The sequence below is a fragment of the Elephantulus edwardii genome, unplaced genomic scaffold (genome assembly GCF_000299155.1).
Source record: "Elephantulus edwardii isolate Elephantulus edwardi_28Jun2011 unplaced genomic scaffold, EleEdw1.0 scaffold00099, whole genome shotgun sequence".
In the NCBI taxonomy this organism is placed as follows: domain Eukaryota; kingdom Metazoa; phylum Chordata; class Mammalia; order Macroscelidea; family Macroscelididae; genus Elephantulus; species Elephantulus edwardii.
This window is the reverse complement of record NW_006399849.1, coordinates 12,733,024-12,752,660: the sequence shown is the minus strand read 5'-3', so window position 1 is coordinate 12,752,660 and position 19,637 is coordinate 12,733,024. Positions and strand designations below refer to the sequence as shown.

The window sequence follows — 19,637 nt, the reverse complement described above, 5'->3', positions numbered from 1 at the left end:
CTGTAAATTTTCATTGAAATTAATAATAAATTAAAACAAAAGGGAAAAAAAGGTAGAGGACTAGTGAAAAAGACAAGGAACCTCGACAACATGGACTGACACAGAGACTGCAGCAATAAACTCAAGTGTATCAGAGATGATTATGATGGCAAAGGAAAGGACAGAGTTTAGATTTGTTGTCATGGGATTGTTATGAATCATACTCAAATTGATGGCACCTAACAACAAAAACTCCCAAAAGGTGGCTGGTGAATTTGGACTGTCTGAGAGGCACCACCTTTGGGTCAGCTGTTCAATTCTCTACGCACTACGCCAAGTATTTTAAACAACAATCCATTTTGGAGTTCTATAACATAATTTTCTTTCTGAGCACTTCCAGGTAAAATACTTGGGAAAAATATGAACTTTTAATTTCTCCCCCAACAGCTGAAATATGAAACATGTCATTCAGGTACTTTAGGAAACAATTTTCTCATCTGACAAATGAGGGAGTTAAATTGAATACAGAGAAGACACTGTGGCAATGGCCAGACGACCTTGTATTTACAGGTTGTGAGCAATCCTTTGATGATTGAAGCAAGTATGACTTGCTCAGGGGCACATCTAGTAGACTAATTAAATGGAGGGGGTTATGATAAATTGGAAATCTTTCAGTGGATCACAATACCTGTAAACTAGAAACAAATACGTTAAAGAAAATCTACCTAAACAGTTGCGGAAATGACATCACTTAATGTTTGTTGGCTAGGTTTACCTTTTAAATAGGTGAGATGTGCAGTTCTGTCTTCTTGTTGCCAGTCTGGGATACAGGGTGATTTATCTGATAACACACACCACTCAACTATATACTTATTTACAGATTCATTAGGAGCAGTCCATTCAACCCAAAGTTTGTTATCTCTGGGGAATGCTTTCAGATCCTTCACAGGCTGAGGAGCTTTTTTTTAAAAAAAAAAAAGTGAATAATAATAATAATAAACTTTTAACACTTTGATATTTTATAGCCACCTGCATATAACCATTTGATTTATGTTGCTATCAAATTTTATAGTATATAATATTAACCTGGATTTCCAGGAATGAAAATTATAACTGACATGCAAGGACAATCTATTTAATTGTTCTTTACAAATTCTTGAAATGTCTTATGTATGCAAGTTAGAAATTGCAAATTTATGTTCTTTGAAAGCCATAGAGAAACAATGTATTTATGTTATGTGAATATAAAGTTATTAAAACCTTTTAATATTTTTGCAAAGTATTTTCTGATAAGTAATCAGGAAAATGTAAAGGAAGCACACAGTGACAAAGCAGGTATTTGCTTGCTATCTGATTCCTGAAATTACTACTATGATGTTAAAGTCTCCGTGTGATTTTTGCCCTGTCTGCACCTAACTTTACTTTCTTTAATCTGAGTCAACCAACCTTGAAAGTTACAGCCAGGAATAGTTAAAACAGATGCATCTGATCTGCCAACCAGATTTCTTGCTGTCAGAGTTGCTATGTAGCGATCATTTGTGAGATTTACCATCAGTTTTGTATCATTAACTCTGTAATTTTGAAAATGGGATTTCCATCTTGTTAGAGTCACTTCATAATCCAAGATTTTTCCATTGGCTTCAGAAGGAGGCAATATCTGTAATAAGAGAGTTTATTTTAAATTTCTTTACATAAATATTAAAATAATGTTTTCCTTTGTTCCAAGAATTGTCACCAGTTATTGTCAAATATTCAAGCATTTAATTGGAAGGGACTGGCAAACTCATTCTGAACTAGGGACTAAAGTAAAAGTAGTAAATTTTGAATAAAGAATGGGTGAAAAACATGACCTCAACTAAAAGAAGGGAAGGCGTATAATGATGTCAGTGTTCTTATTTTTTTATATATGATTCTGCTCTAAGGCTATGTGGGCCTAATTGATATTATTTATACCTTTATTGAATGTCTGTAACTACTGAGCACAGCATAAAGTGTGAAGATGGCACAGGATTGGGCAGGGTTTCATTCGGTTCCACACATGGTGGCTATGAGTCCACTCAATTGCACCTAGCAACTTATAATGTGTTTATAAAGTATGAAAAATTTTCTATTTCATATAATCAATAAATATTTTGTTGTTCTTTATGTCTAAAGGGCTTAAAAACTTTTTGCATCAAGCACACTGAAAAAAAAAAATCAATGAAGTATTAAAAAAACACTTCTTTTCTAACTTAAGTCTTTCCAGAACTGTGCTGAATTGTTTGTGCTATTGCCTGCAGTTTATGAATCTGATTTCTACGCAGTTTATGTAAAGTTTTGTTATTACTTTATATAGTTAACAAGAGCATTGTTAATAATAAAATGGGCAAAACTTAAAGTTTTTTTGAGGGGAGAACACCAATCATAACATATAAAAATGCAGTATGTGAGATAAAATAATATAAACATGGAACTTTATTTAATTTTTTTTTACCTTCCACAAGAGTTCCACAGATCTATAGCCATGGGTATGAGATGAATCTATTTTATACCAGAAGCTTGGTTCCTTGGATGGTCCTAAAAATAACAAAAATAAAGCTTTTAATAGTAAAATACAATCCTGGGATCTATACTTGTATTTTGTTCTTGATATTCTTACATTTCAACGCAATGGTATCTAAGTTCTAAAATGAGTTAGCATTTTTCCATCCCCATAGAGTTTACCAGGATCACAGTTTGATGACTTAGATTATACTAGGACTTTTTTTCTAACTTTAAGATTGTAAATGTACAAATACATCAGAAGCAGTAACACATTATTTATTTCATTGTGCTAAAAAATAAAACTCATAATTCATATTTAAATAAATGTTAGATGTTTTGAAACATTTAGTATATAATACTATAAAACAAATTAAGATAAATGATGTACATGTATAAGTTTATTACTTTACATTGGAATTATTATAACAGAGTATAATTAACACTAATCCATAGAACCACAGAAATGAAGTCTGTTGCAGTATCAAATGTGCTGTTACATATACAACCATTTATTATACATATATTTGTATCACAATTAAAAAAAAACACCAAACCAACAGTTGGTAAAACAAGAAATTTCAAGTCCTAGCAAATAATTCTTTAAATTCTTATAGTTTCAACTGATTTTTCCTATTTTTAGAAATATAACCAAAAGATATGACACTGAAGAGAAGAAAAAGGAATTTGAGTGGATTCTAAGCAGTGCTATGTTAATCAGACAGAGATAATTATAGAAGAGAAAACAGAGAAAGGAGTAAAGGCCAATCAGGAATGACAGGGAAAGGTTGCTTTGCTGGTAAAAGAGGTTCAAGCAGATAGAGACTAAAGTGTCATAAAAGAAAAGAATAAAGTGCAATGCTTAAAAGAACATGATATTATAAAGCAAACTTTATGAATCAGAATTACTTCCTAGTATAACGGAGAACCTAGGGACTTCAATCACCAAGCTGAAGAAATACCTAATCCAATGGTTCATAATCATTTGGGTTAAGGTTTCTCTGTAATCCTCCCTACAAAAATGTAGATAATAATTATGACTCACAATATTTTGGCTATGTTTAAGTGTTTTCTGAATTCTCCTAAGGTGACCCCAAATAGCAAAGTCAGGGCTGCTTTACTTCTTGACACTTATGAGAGGTAGATAATTCTGAAGGGCAATTTTCAGCATTTGATATTTCTCAAGTAATGTAACAGCTTAACGCTAAATCTCTATTAGAGCTGGAAGTGAAAGGATATGAGTGGTAGGGGAAATTTCTATGCCATAGCTGTTGTTCTTGAGATCTAGGGGGTAACACTATGACATAAAAAGGGGGGTGTGTGGTTAAAATAATAGCCTGAGATCTAAACAAATCAGTAATGTTAGTTTCTTTAGGGAAGGGTAGTTAAGACTGTACACCCTTCTGAGCTGTTGGGGTCAGCTCTACACATTTTATATTACCTATGTGAGACCCCAAAGGTGTGCCTGATTTAGGCTGTGGTCTTTTCAATCTCTTGCCATGCATCTGAGAGCTGGACAATGAATAATGTTGACAGAAGAATAACTGATGCCTTTAACCTGTGGTGTTGGAGAAAAGTACTGAATATCCCATGGGCTGCCAAAAACCCAAACAAATGAATCTTGAAGAAAGTGTAGCCAGAGTGCTCCTTGGAGGCAAAGATGATAAAGCTTTGGCTCACATACTTTGGGCACGTTGCTTGGAAAGAGACATTATGCTTAGAAAGATGGAGTGTTGAAGAGAGAGAAGACGACCCTTAACCAGATGGATTGACATGGTGACCACTTCAATGGGCTTACGTGTGTCAGAAAATGTGAGGATGGCTCAGGACAGGTAGGGTTCAGATCAGTTGTTCAGAGGGTCACTATGGGACATACTTGACTCAATGACATCTAACAACAACAACAATGGGAGCCCCAAGAACGCCTCTTGGCATAGTCTGTATGGACGAGCAGTGAAAATCTGGCCTTTTGAAACCACCAACTGTTCCTTAATAGACTAATGGAGTAATTTCCTTCTCAGCAGTTTACAGTCTCAGAAACCCGATGAATAACTAACTATGAGTCAGTTCTGATTTGATAGCAAAGAGCTTTGGTCTTCCATGGGAACACTTGGGGCACAGGGGTTAAGTGTTGTGCTGCTAATTTAAAGGTCAGCAGTTCAAATTTACAGGAGAGACATGAGGTAGTTTGTTACTATTAACTTTTTCTGCCTTGGAAACCTGATGAAGGACTGCCAGGAGTGAGATGGGGAGAATGAGGGAAATGGAAACCAACCAACTAAAGTTACAGTCTGTTTACAGGGTTTATCAAGTCTGAGGTACATTGTTACATGATATGGCCATGTTTCACAATATACTTATCTAGGTAAGGATAATCTCTAGGTCCTTTATCTTTTTTTTTTTTTTTTAAATCCTGCATTTACCAGCTTTTAAGTAATTTAATAGTATTCTGATAATATAAAACACTATTCCATACTTTTCTTGAATTAAGTATCAAATAGATTTATGCTTCAATATGGCATGTTAAATTTTATATCCTAATGTTCTTAAAAATCACATCTGAATAACATCATCACAAAATAAGAAGCAATAAGAAAGTCCAAGATGATGGCTTAGTCAGATACATTATACTGTCCCTCCACAGCAAAGAGAAATCACAAATACAGGTGATAATTCTGGACAATTAGATCAAATACTAATTTCAAAAAGAAACTAAATAAAAACAGCAAAAAAGGAGAAAAAAGAACAGAGGTGCCCAACTTGCTAGACAGGCACTGCATAGCTATTCTGAGGCAAAGATCAAACAGTAATGTTGCATATGATGAGCACTGGTTGGCAAGTTTATGGAAACCACAAAAAATGACAAACTGTGAATATACAAGGAGTAAATGCAAGATGAGCAGAACATAAATTGGATAAAGAATCCTTGATAAGAAATCCAAAAGGCTTATAAAGTTACACAGGATCCTAATAGAAATTTAATTACACAATACACACATAACTCTCCTGAAAACAACAACAGAAAACTACAGACAAGACTTCCAAAATTTAGGAAAACTTGAAATCCAGAAGATGTACAATAAAATATAAGAAACGGATGATTCAGTAAAAGGACACAGAAGTAGTCATGAATTAATACAAGAACCAATCATCAAAAAAGGGGACAAATCCCTTGACACTAGTATCTTTAGGGAACAATCAGAAAAAAAATTTCAAATAATGTCAGAATTTTTAAAAGGAGGGTTCTATCATGCTTTCAATGCAAAGGTTTGAAGCCACTAGTTAATCTATTGAGAGAAACATGAGCAATTTCTTTCCCTTTGAAAACTCACAGGAGGGGCAATTATGGGTCAGTTCCAACTCGAAGATACACCGCAACAACAACAATCAGAGGAAGAATTCTTACATAATTGGAGAAGAAGTAAAATAGCAGAGAGAAGAAATAAAACCCATTTTATTGACAGAAAACTTCCCCAATATCATTAAAAACAAGGTTTCTGTTCAAGACATTCAATGAACTTACCATATAAATCTCAAAAGAAAGTAACCAAAGACATATTACCATCAAACTTCAAAAGACAAAGACTGGATTTTGAAAGCAGTGTGTGAAAAATAAAATATTACTACCCAAATATTACTACAGTAGTAAAGCAAAGTGTTGATTTTTTTGGCAGAAAATATTCAGGCAGAAGGCAGTGAGATAACGTAGAAACCCTAGAAAAGAAATACCAGCCAAAAATGATAAATACAGGAAAGCTCTGGTGGCCTAGTGGCAAGGAACTGCAACTACAATCCCAGAAGCTAACGGTTCGAAGTCACCAGATGCTCTGTCGGGAAAGGACGGACAATCTCCTCCTGTACCAGTCAGATCTGATTTGACAGTACACTCACACAAAAATAAAAAAAATTTTAAAAAAGATAAATACAGAAAAAATAGTCTTTCAACACATTAGCAAAAGTGTTACATTCCCTGATAAACAGATATTGACGGGATTTGTAAAAACCATTATTACATGAATGATTAAAAGGGAGATTTAAGACGGTAAACCAAACATACAGACAGTACTTGAAATCAAGACAGGAGGATTTATCACTCAGATACAAACCCAGAAAAAGAAGTCTCAAAAGTAAAATAAATTTGCAAAAGGAAAACAGAACCAGAGATGTCAATCTGTGAGTGATGATACACCCTTAAAACATAAAAGGAGAATATGTGATGACATTACAAAACTTTCATATGAAGAGGAAGTTAAGGAGATACCATGATATAACAGACTGCTTTAAATTTATGAAGATAAGGCATATGTCAGAGTAACCACAAATAAAATGAGTAAGTGTACTCACAAAAAAAAAAGAAAGAAAAAAAAGATTCAGTAAACACCCATGGTAATGGTAGTCAAGAAACCAAAAGAGTGTTAGTTATGCTGGGAAAACATGTTGTCAAGGGCCAAATACGAAAGAGAAAGAATATCCGTTTAAAGACTAGGTTCAGCTAATTGATTCAAATCATAGTATTTTCAATTGCTTCCTATGCATGTGAAAGTTGGACAATGTTATAATAAGGATGCGAGAAGAAGAATCAATGCCTTTGAATCACGGTATTTGAGAAGAATACTGAGTATCTCATGTATGATGTGGGCCAATCAGCAGCACCACGATGGATAGAGGAGACTGAAGTTGTAAACAATTCAGCTTCCTCAGTTCCACAATCAATACTCTTGGCACCAGTAGCTAGGAAATAAAAATATTAATTGCATTGAAGATATTAGCTGTCAGGAACCTCTTCAAATTGCTAAAAAGCAATGCTGTCAATCTAGAGACTAAGGTGCACCTGATCCAGGCCACAATCTTTGCCATTATGTGCTATGCATCAGGGAGATGGACAGTGACTAAGGATGAAAGAAGAATTAATTGGAGAAGAGTGTTGAGCATACAATAACTGCCAGGAGAACAAATAGGTCTGTCTTAGAGAGGGTGAAACCAACTTTCTCTTTGGAGGCAAGGATTTTGAAGTTCCATCTTACACACTTTGGGCACATGGCCCAGAGGCACCAATCCTTGGAGAAGGACATTATGCTTGGAAGGGTGAAAGGATAGCAAAGAAGACGAAGACTGTGGATGACCTGAATTGACATGGTAACTGGGGCAATGGGATTAGGAGTGCTGAGTCAGTGAGTCTGGCTCAGGATAGGGAAGGGTTCAGAGCTATTGTACATAGGGTTGCTTTTAGTCACAGGTGAAGGCACACAACATGGATTACAAAATGAACAAATAGCTCTGTCTTGGAGTAAGGACAACCAAGCATTAACATATTTTGGGCATGTTTTCAGGAGGGCCTACTCCTCAGAAAAAGAGATCATAAGGTGGAGAGTCAGAGGAGAAGGAAGAACCTCAACAAGATGGATTAATACAGTGACTGTAATAATTAGCTCAAGAGTATCAGAGATGGTATGGGTTAGGGCAAAGTTCAGATTTGCCATTAATATGGTCACCATAAGTTGTAGTTGACTTGATTGCACCTGGTGGCCTAGTGTTAAGAAGCTTGTGCTGCAATCCTGAAAGTGTACAGTTCAAACCCACCAGATGCTCTGTGGGAGATGGATGAGCAATCTCCTCCCATGTGATTTACTGTGTCTGAAAACCTACTGGAGAGTCAGTTAAGGGTCTGTTCAGATTCAACACCACACAGGAACAGCAGCAACAACAATAATATATCAACCACTGGCTCTAGGAAGATAAGAGAGGCAATCTCCCGTGTGATACAGCCTGGGAAACCCACTGGAGGGTCACTTGAAAGTTGGTTTTGACTCAAAAGCCTGAGTAGCAGTGTTGTATAAGTGTGAGAGGACATATGGAAGCATGTGCATATATGCACATATTTGTATGGACTCATGTTCATATAACAAAGGACATAAGTGGGACATTTATAGAAATCTCTTAAATACATTCAAACATCCTGTGGGATTGACTGACTGGGTTTGAAGCTAAGGACCATATAGTCTTAGAAAACACCTAAATCAATGGGCATAAAACAGTTCATAAAGATGATGCTCTACACTGCAGTTATATATAAGTTTTAAATCTTAAAAGGAGCCATCTAAATACAACTATTGGTCCCTTCTTCTCTGTTACGTGCCAGAGTCTAGTATATGACTCATAGCAACCTATGCACAAAAGATCTGAATTGTCTTATCCTCTGTCATTCTCATAATTTCTGACATAGTTAAACTCATTGTTGTAATCATTGTGTCAATCTATCTGGTTGAGGGTCTTCTTCTCTTTCACTGTCCCTCCACCTTTCCAAGCATGATGTACCTCTACAAGAAATAACCTCAACTAGCACAATGTCCGAAGTATGTAAGATGATGCTTTATCATCCTTTCCTCCAAGGAGTATTCTGGCTTCACATTCTCCAAGACATATCTGTATGTTCTTTTAGCAATCTACAGGATATTCAGCCCTCTTCTTCCACTGCAGCTCAATGGCATCATCTAGTCTTCTGTCACCCTTATTCACTGTACAGCTTTGAGATGCAGAGCAAGTGACTGAAAAGACCATGGCCTGAATCAGGTGCAAATTAATCTTCAAACTGGTATTGTTGCTCTTAAGTAATTTGGAGAGGTCCCTGACTGCAGATTTCCCCAGGGCAAAATGCTTCTGATCTCCTGGCTGCCAGTACCAAGGGTGTTGATCATGGATCCAAGAGAGATGAAATTAACAAGTTCAATCTTTTTTCCATACTTTTATCATGATGATGAAAGGAAATGTGCCAGGGATGTGTCCTGTCTCCATATATTTTCAGTCTATATGCAGAACTGATCATGAGAGAGGCTGGACTTTGTGGCATCAGGAATGGAGAAAGACTCATCAACTTGTGTTATACAGATGACACAACCATGCCTGCTGAAACTGAGGAGACTGGAAGCATTTGCTGCAGAAGGTCAAGCACTATAAGCTTCAATATGGATTGAAGCTCAACATCAAGATGACAAAGATTCTCACACTATGCCAACTGGCAGCATCAGATTGAGGTTATTAACAATTTCAGCTTGCTCTGCTCTGTTGTCTTGGATCTTCTGAAGCAAGTATTTCAAGTCACCCTGACTTTCAGTAAGCAAGGCTACATCATATATATATTGCAAGCTGTTGGTAAGTCTACCTCTGATTCTGATCTCACATTCTTCTTCATAGAGTAAAGCTCCTCAAACATTTCATTCAGTATACAGACTGAACAACTATAGGGAAAGGATATAACCTTGACACATACCCTGATTTTTTTTTTTTAGTGAACTTTTTTATTACTGATTTTTTTTGTTTGTTTGTTTTAAATGGAAGATTCCTGGGTGGCCCTGACTCAAGTGGGCATGACCAGGGGACAAGAGGATGGGAACCAGCCAGCATGGGGAGGGGTCATCTCCACAACATTCCATTTATACACAGAACTAAACAGACAAGCACAGAGTCACTATTGTGGTTAGAAATTGGCAGCCTGGAAATGGAAAGGAACAGGTAGGGAGTGGAGGTGTCGTTAAAAAAAATAAAGGTACCCCTTAAGCTGGGGTGCCTGTGGGAACTTTGTCTGTTTTAACCCAATAGGAATCAGAAGATCAAAAGCAATTTGGGATGGCCAGAACCATCAGGGGCGGAGGGAGGAGGAAGGACATACCCTAATTTTTAACCATAGTGTTGCCTTCCTCTGAACAACTGCTTCTTGGTCCAGGTATAGACCACAGTTTGTTACAATCCAGTCAAATGCCTTTGCATGAATAAAACACAAACAGGCATTCTACTGGTATTCTCTGATATCCCTGATGCCATAGCCGCTTATAAACCCAGTTTGAACTTTGGTAATTCTCTGTCAATGTATTAGCTATTTCTGGATGATCTTCAGCAGTATTTTGCTTTCTTGTGCTAGTAAAGATACTGTTGGATAATTTATGCATTCTGTTGTACCACTTTACTTGGGAATGGTGACAAATACTGATCTCTTTCAGTTAGTCAGCCAAACATCTGTCTTCCAAATCTCTTGGCATAAATTCATGAGCACATGCTACCTATGTTTGTTGGAACATGTCAATTGATACTTCATTAAATTCTGGTGCCTTATTTTTTGCTAATGCCTTCAATGCAACTTAACTACTTCCTTCATTACCATTGGTTCTTGTTCATAAGGAACTTCCTTACAAACTTCCTTTTAAAAAAATGAAATTTTTATTTTATACTGGATTATTACAAAGTTTGTATAGATTGTTTTCATACTAGCTCTTTCCCATTTCCTTCACCCCACCCCTCCCTTCATCCATCAAATTGTACAACCCTATGATTACTCCCCACGTCTCCTGTGCAATCCATCTGCTCTTCCTTACCCCCACCCATGATCCTCATTTATGTTCTACAATAATGGCTTAATACAGTATTTGTCCTTATGGGACTGAGTTCACTTCGTAGAATGCTCTCCAATGCCTTCCAAATTGGGGAGTAATTTACAAAATCATTGTTCTTGTGTGTTGTACAGTATTACATCGTATGAACGTACAGTAATTTCTCAATCCATTTGATTGTGGTTGGGCATTTGGGCTGTTCCTATGTTCTTGCAATGGTGAATAACGCTGCTATGAACATTAGTGTGTACACTAAGTCTCCGTTTCTGCCTCAGTTCTCATTCTCTCAGGGTATATTCCAGGCAGTGGAATAGCTGGGTCATATGGAATTTCTATGTTCAGCTTTCTGAAGAATATTAAACTGTCATCCAGAGTGGTTGTATCATTTTATAACCCCACCAACACTATATAAAAGTTCCTATTTTGCCACATGCTCCCCAACATTTATTATTTGCTGACCTGTTAAATTTGGCCACTGCTTCTAGAGTGAGATGGAATCTCCTTGTGGTTTTGTCTTGCTTCTTTCTTACTGTAACTGATTCTGGGCATTTCTTCATGTGTCTGCTGGTCATCAGAATATCTTCCTCCCTCTTGTGAAAATTTCTTCCCTGTCTTTCATCCATTTTTTAACGGTGTTATCATTCTTCTTGTGGAGGCCCTGTAGGATTCTGTAAACTTTTAATATGAGTTTCTTGTCTGAAATGGAGTTCCCAATTGGTAAGTATTATTTTCACTCTGTTGGAAATGTTTTTGCTGTGCACAGGGATTTAATCTTCAGACAGTCCCTTTCATCAATTTTATCCTCTCCAGACTGTGCATTCCTGGTTCTATTTGGCAGACTTTATACCATAGACTAGGCCATCTAAAATTGGTCCTACTTTTTCTCTGATAAACTTTATGGTTTGGGGCTTTATTTCCAGGTCTCTGATTCACCTTGATTTTTGTGTATGATGTGAGATGTGGATCCTCTTACAGCTTTCTGCAGGTAGCAGTCCAGTTTTGTCAGCACCATTTGTTGAAGAGGTTGTCAGTTCTGCATATGATAGGTTTGATTTCCTTGTCGAATATCAGTTGACCATAGATAGTTGGGTCTATTTCTAGGTTCTCAATTCGGTTCCATTGGTTTATGTGCCTGTCATTGTACCAGTACCATACTGTTTTGGTTACTACCAGTAGCAGGTTTTAAGGTCAGGGAGTACTGTGCTTCCCACTTAATTTTTGTTTTTCGGAAGACGTTTGCTTATTCAGGGTCTCTTGCCTCTCCAAATGAACTGGACAATTTCCCTTTCAATGTCCTTGAAAAATGAATTTGGTATCTGTAGAATCTGGTATCTGTACCGGGATTACATTGAATGTGTAGATTGATTTCGGTAGGACTGTCATTTTTACAATTCTGAGTCTTCCTATCTATGAACAGGGCATATTTTCCCATTTCTTTAGTTCTCTTATTGTGTCTTGCAGAAATGCTCTGTAGTTTTCTTGGTAAAGGTCTTTTGTATCTCTAGTTAGGTTCACTCCCAAGTATCTCAATTTGTGGTTGGCTATTGTAAATGGTATTGCTTTCTTGGTTTCCTTCTCCGAGTTCTCTTTGTTACTGTAAAGGAATCCATCCCCCTAACTTTTGGATATTGATCTTGTATCCTGGCATTCTACTTAGCTGGTTTACTAGATCTAACAGGTTTTGTGTTTTTTGTTGTTGTTGTTCAGTCCTTGGGATTTTCTGTGTACACTATCATATCATCTGCATATAGCAATAGTTTAACTTTCTCTTTGTTGATCTAGACACCATGTATTTCCTTCTCTTGTTGTATTGCCCTAGGAACCACTTCCAATACAATACCAAATAAAGTAGTAACAGTGGGCATCCTTGTCTGGTCCCTGTTTGCAAGGAAATGCTGTTAGTCTTTCTCCATTGAGAATTATATTGGCTCTTGGCTTTGCAAATATATTTTTTCACTATATTGAGGAAATTACCTTCTATTCCAATTTTGCTGAGTGTCTTTATCAGGAAAAGGTGTTGGATTTTGTCAAATGCTTCTTCTGCATCAATTGCTAATATTATATGGTTCTTCTTAATTGCTTTGTTAATATGGTGAATTACTTTGATTGTTCTTATGTTGAACCATCCTTGCATACCTGTTATGAATTCCATTTGTTGTTGTTGTTGACTGCGGTCAAGTCAAGCACGACTCATAGCGACCCTATGAACAAACAGCCTGAAGCTTTTCTATACCTACTGTCATTTATAAAAGTATATAGAGTTTCCAGAGGCATGTTGTTTAGGAAGTAGATGCCATTCCTGCTTCCAAACCTGTCTTAAACAGGGAGCTCCAACAAACACTGTCCACTTTTCCATGGGAAAGCGTTTTGGCATTTGACACTCAATGCATCACAGCAACCCCAGGTTTCCTCAGTACGGCATACTGACAGAAAAGTACTGAACATTTAGAAGAATGTTCCTCTAAAATAAAACAAATTACTTTTAAATACACAGGTCCTCCCCAAGGTCTTGTTGACTGTAAACATGAAGTTTAAATAAAAAACAACCAATACAGTATGTTTTTGTTGTTATGTGCCATTGAGTCACCTGTGACATATGTACACTATGTACAGCAGCTGAACACTTCCCTGTCCCGAGCTGGTCTCACTAATTCCGACACATCAACCCCCATTGTCCCAGATACTGTATCGATCCATTTCATCTAGGTCTTCCTCTTCTGCACTCTTCCTCCACCTCTCCTGGCCATGTGCCCTAAGTATGTGAGATGGAACTTCAAAATCCTAGCATCCAAGGAAGGATTTGGTTTTATCCTCTCCCAGACAAGACCAATTTGTTTTCTTAACAGTCCACATTATATTCAAGGCTCTTCTCCAGTATCACAACTAGAAGGTATCTATTCTTCTTCTGTCATCCTTACTCACTGTCCAACTCTCCAAAGCATAACAAGTAATTGGGAAGACCATGGTCTGAATTAGGCACACCTTTGTCTCTAGACTGACATTATTATTTTTAGCACTCTGGAGAAGTCCATGACAGCAGATTTTCCCAATACAATTCATCTTTTGACTTCCTGACTGCGGGTGCCAAGGGTGTTGATTGTGGAGCTAAGCAAGCTGTAATTGCTAACCTCGATATCTTCTCCATCTATCATGGTGCTCCCAATTAGCCCAGTGGTGAGAATCTGTCTTCTTGATGTTGAGCTTCAATCCATACTACAGTCCTTGACCTTCTGCAGCAAGTGCTTCAAGTCTTCTTCCATTTCAAAAAGTAAGGTTGTGTCATCTGCGTATCATAGATTGCTGATGAGTCTTCTTCCAATCTTGATGACACATTCCTCCTCATAAAGCCCTGCTTCCTGAATGATCTGTTCTGCATACAGACTGAAAAGGTTTTTTGGGGACAGGATGCATCCCTAAGACACTTCTTTCCTGATTCTGAACCATGTAGTGTTCTCTTCCTCTGTTCTGAGGACTGCTTCTTGTTCCAAGGGTAGGTTTTGCATAATTTGGTGATGGTGAATTATTTTTTAATATGCTTTTGGATTCTATTGGCAAAGAATTTGTTAAGGATTTTCACATCTATATTTGCGACAGATATTAGTATGTAGTTTTCTTTCTTGGTAATATTTTTGCCTGGTTTTAGTATTAGGGTTATGCTTGCTTCATTGAATGATTCTGAGAGAGTTTCTTCTTTTTTAATTTTTAGAAATACTTAAAGTAGAATTGGTGATAGATCTGAATATTTGGTAGAATTCAGCTGTGAGGTCATCATCTGGTCATCATCAGGACTTTTCTTATGGGGAAGTCTTTTTATGAACTATTCAATTTCTTCTTTTGTGATGGGTCTGTCCAAGTGTTTTCTATCTGTCCTTGAAAATCTGGGTAAGGCATGAGTGTCAAGGAATTTGTCCATTTCCTTCAGGTTTTCTAATTTATTGGAGTATAGCTTTTCATAGTATTCTGACATTATAGGTTTAATTTCATCTGGTTCTATTTTGATGTCACCTCTATCATTTCTTAATCAAGTTTTATCTGTGTCTTCTCTTTTTTTCTTTTGTTAAGTGTGCAAGTGGTTGGCCAATTTTATTGACCCTTTTGAAAAATTAGCTCCTGGTCTTTTTGATGGTTTTTTGTTTTCTAGTTCATTGATTTCAGCTCTAGTCCTTATAATTTCTTTTCTTCTAAAGGCTGTAGGATTAGATTGTGGGGTTTTTTGGTTTTGTTTTGTTTTCTATTTGATGTAGGTATTGAGTTAGATCATTGGTTTTTCTACTTTTTTCCTTTTTATGTATGTGCATATTGCTATTAACTGCCCGCTGAGGACTGCCTTAGCTGCATCCCAGAGGTTTTGGTATGTTGTATTTTCATTTTTTCAAGGAACTTTTCCAATTTCATTCTTTATTTCTTTTATAACTCAATTGTGTTCCAGAAGAGAGTGATTCTGTTTCCACATGGGTGGTTTTTAAAGCTTTACCCTCCTGTGGTTAATTTCTAGTTTGATGGCATTGTGGTTTGAGAAGAAACTTTGTATTATTTCAATGTGTTTTAATTTGTTGAGGCTTGTTTTGTGTTCTAATATGTGAGAATGTACCATGTGAATTTTTTGAGTTTTATTTGGGTGCAGTACCCTGAACACATCCACAAGGTCGAATTGGCTGATTGTATAGTTCAGATCTTCTGCATCTTTCTTGAGTGTGAGTTGACCTACCCTTTGGTGATAGTAACGTGTTGAAATCTCCTACCACTATTTGTGTTGCTATTTCTTCAATTCTTTTAACTCCTGTTTTATGTACTTTGCAGGTCTCTCATTTGGTACATACATGTTGACCAAGGTTATGCCTTCTTGATCTATTGTATCTTTAGTCAGTATGGAGAGCTTTGCTGGGTTTAGGATACTTGGCTGGCAATGGTTTTCTTTCTACTTTCTAATTATGCCTACCCACTGTCTTCTAGCTTACTTGGTTTCTGCTCAGAAATCAGAACTTAATCTAACTGTTTCCCCTTTGTAGACTACTCTTTGTTTTTCTCGTGCTGCTTTTAGAATTCTACCCTTATCTTTAAGTTTGGAGAATTTGACTATGTTATGTCTTGATGTTTTTCTTCTTGGGTCTAGTCTATTTGGTGTTCACTGTGTTACTTGAATGTGGATTTTCCCATTGTTCAAAATATCTGGAAAGTTTTCTTCTAGTACTTCTTCCACAATTTTCTCAGTGACTTCTCTGTCACTCTGGTGTTCTGGAATTCCAATCATACATATGCTGTTCCTTTTGATGTCATCCCACATGATTCTAATGTTTTCTTAATTTTCTTTATGTCTCATCTCTGATTTATCTTCTAGTATGTTTTCTGTGAGGCTCTTGTCTTGAAGTTTGCTGATTCTCTGTTCTTCAGTTCTACTTTTATGTCCTACCAGTATGTTGGGACACTTCTGTCATTTTGCTCTTAATATTGTGGCTTGCATTTTCACGCTTTTCTGTTATTTCCTGTACTGTGCTGGCTGTACCCTCTCTGTCTTGTGATGATTTTTTAATTTCTTATACATTTTTATCTATACTATCAATTCTTTCTTCCATCTTTTGCAGTTTCTTCCATAAGTGTTCAAATTGCTCCTCATCAATGTATTTCTTCTGGACTGTTTGTTATCTCTGATCTGCTTTCTTAATGGTTTCTATTGTTTCTTTCATCATTCGCATCTTCTTGGTGGCTGTTCAAATAACTGCACATTAACATATTTCTTCTGGTTTTCTCTATATGGGGTATTCATTGGGCCTGTTTTTTTAGGAGAAGGGTTATTTTGTTTTTTCATGATGACTAAGGCAGACTACTGTTTTCCTGATGTGAGTCTTAGTAGATGTTAGGTTGTTATAACTGTATACTGACCCAGAGTATGGCAATATTTGTGAAGGACCTATATATTTGTACTCCCTTCTTGGCCCAACAACATTTCCCCAAAAATCCCTGAATGGCAAATCAAGAAGCCTGTTGGTCCCTTCCAGAAATGGCATCTCGGCTGGGCTTTAGCTGTCTTGCCCACTTCTGCTTGCACTTAAGGGGTCCCACGTGGTGTAGGTAGACAGCAGTGTTTCCCCCCAAAGTACCTGTCATATTGGTGCTCCTGGTGCTGGACAGTAGGGCAGCAGCTGGGGAGTAAAACTGAAAACCCTCAAACTGGCAGCCAATGGTTTTGTTGCTGGCCAGAGTGTGAATGAGCCTGGTTCAGCCACAGCCTTGGCATCTTTCAGCAGAGGGATGGTAAGCAACCAATTCTTTTTGATACAGTGTCTCTTCTATTTCATCTATTATCTTTTGGTGCTTCCTGGATTGTCAAGATAGATTTTGCCTGCAGCATCTCTCAGTATTTCAAGTCGAGGCTTGAATGCGGGGTGTTTTTGTTTTTTGTTTTGTTTGTTATTGTTGTATATTATGGAATTGGATCTGACTGGCACAGGAGATTGCGCCTCCTTCTCCAGCGGAGCATCTGGTGGATTCAAACCTTTGGGATTGCAGTGCATGGAATCTGTTTTACAGTTTTTTTCTACTTGAGAAATACTGAAAGAATTCTCTTTTTATTCTCCAGCTTTAGTTCTCGGCACATTTCATTATAATACTTTGCTTTGTCTTCTTGACCTGGTCTCTGAAATATTTACCTCTTATTCTGCATTTATTTGTTTTGGCTTCTTGACGCTTTAGTGTAATTTTTCAGTTTCTTTTGTCATCCATTTTGGTCTTTTCTTCCTTTTCTGTCTTTGTAAAAAAATTTTGCTCTCTTCATGAATTATATCCTTGATGTTATACAGTAACCCACCTAGTTTTCATTCACTAGTGTTCAAAGCCTCAAAGCTATTCTGGACATAACTTTTTTTTCAAAGATGCTAAATTTTTATATTCATGTTAATTGCATAGTTAGTGATATTTCTAATGGCTAAACTTAACACTTTATGAAGTTACATTTCCAATTTTATGACTCAGCGAGTCTGTTTTTACTGTGCCTACTTTATGCAAATAAAGAGAAACTAAAAGTCCATGACTAGGAAGCCAATAATAATAATTGTTACGTGCCATCGAGTTGCCTGCAACTCATAGTGACCCTATGTACAACAGCCCTAAACCCTGCTCTATCCCTTGCCAATCTTATTGTCTCTCACATGCCTACCCTTATTATCCCAGTGATGGAATCAGTCCATCTCATTGAGGGTCTTCCTCTCCTGTGTTGTCCCTCCATCCTCCCAAGCATGGCGTCCCTTTCCAAGGACTGATCCTGGCCTTGCAACATGTCCAAAGTATGTCAGACAGAGCTTCAAAATCCTTGCCTCCAAGGAGCAGTCTGGCTTAACCCTTTCTGGGACGAACTTGTTTGTTCTCCTAGCAGTCCATGGTATACTCAATACTCTTCTTCAGCACTAAAGCTCAAAGGCATCAACTCTCCTGCTATCATCCCTAGTCATTATTCAGCTCTCTGATGCATAGCAAGTAATTGCAAAGACCATGGCCTGTATCAGGTGCACCTTAGTCTCCAGACTGACATCGTTGCTCTTCAGGACCTGTGAGAGGTCTCTGACAGTCAATTTTCCCAACGAAATTTGTCTTTTAATTTCCTGGCTGCTGGTACCAAGAGTGTTGACTGTAGAGCTAAGCAAACTGAAGCTGTCAATAATCTCAATCTCTCCATTGTCCATCATGATGCAGCCTATTGGCCCTGTGGTGAGAATCTTTGTTTTCTTGATGTTGAGCTTCAATTCATATTGAAGGCTGCAGTCCTTGACACTCTGCGGCAAGCATTTCAGGTCCTTCTCAGTTTCAGCAAGCAAGGTTGTGTCATCTGCATAACACAGATTGTTGATGAGTCTACCTCCAATCCTGATGCCATGTTTCTCCTCACAGAGCCTAACCTCCCAAATAATCTGTTCCACATACAGATTGAAAAAACATGGACACACCCCTGATGCACACCCTTCCCAATTCTGAACCACTGCTCTGTTCTGACGACTGCCTCCTGGTCCAAGTATAGGTTTCACATAAGTACAATCAAGTTTTCTGGGATTCCCATTCTTCTGAGAGTCATTCACAGCTTTTTGTGATCCATACAGTCAAACTGCCTTTGCATAGTCAATGAAAGATATAGACATTCCTCTGGTACTTATTATAATATCACTAGTGCCACAGCCTCTTCTAAATCCAGTCTACACTTCAGGCAGTTCTCAGCTGATGTGCTGTTCCAGTTGTTTTTGGATAATCTTCAGCAGAATCTTGCCTGCATGTGACATCAATGATACTGTTCAATAATTTCCACACTCTGGCAACAAAATAAGAATTGATTACTTCTGGGTTGGAACAAAGTCATAGTTGACTGTCCAGTGGGTATTCACATGTTGTAAGTTATATAGGCTGAACTTCCCCATCTTTTCTCCTCAGAGAAGCTGGTGGATTCCAAACACTTGCCTTTGGGTTGGCAGTGTGACTCCGTAATAACTATCAGATATTGATACATTCTATTCTCACTAAGCCACCAAGCTCCCTAGTAAGCACAGAATCAATCAATACATGAAACAACTGGCAATGATTTTTAAATTCAGATCAGATAGACTCAAAGTCATAATTTGTTTTTGTAGAATTGAGGTTTTTTTTTTAGCTTGAACTTTCACATGAGTTGTTGATGGTCTCTTGCACAGTCAGCACCTTATCTTGTTATTTATTTATTTATTTTTTACAGAGGTTTTGGATTTCCATTCATTCATTGCCGCAATTTCCTCCCTTCCC

At 37.3% G+C, this 19,637-nt stretch overlaps 1 protein-coding gene across 1 annotated transcript in view; it reads right to left on the bottom strand.

Annotated features, from left to right (window-relative positions):
* IL6ST (interleukin 6 signal transducer (gp130, oncostatin M receptor)) overlaps window positions 1-19,637 on the bottom strand; it is a 54,842-nt gene that overhangs the window by 14,775 nt on the left and 20,430 nt on the right. The window contains exons 5-7 of the mRNA XM_006891542.1: window positions 2,453-2,535; window positions 1,426-1,636; window positions 755-937 (exon numbers count right to left, since the gene is read on the bottom strand). Of these exons, the coding sequence (XP_006891604.1) occupies window positions 755-937; window positions 1,426-1,636; window positions 2,453-2,535 (477 nt within the window). The remainder of the gene's footprint in view (window positions 1-754; window positions 938-1,425; window positions 1,637-2,452; window positions 2,536-19,637) is intronic.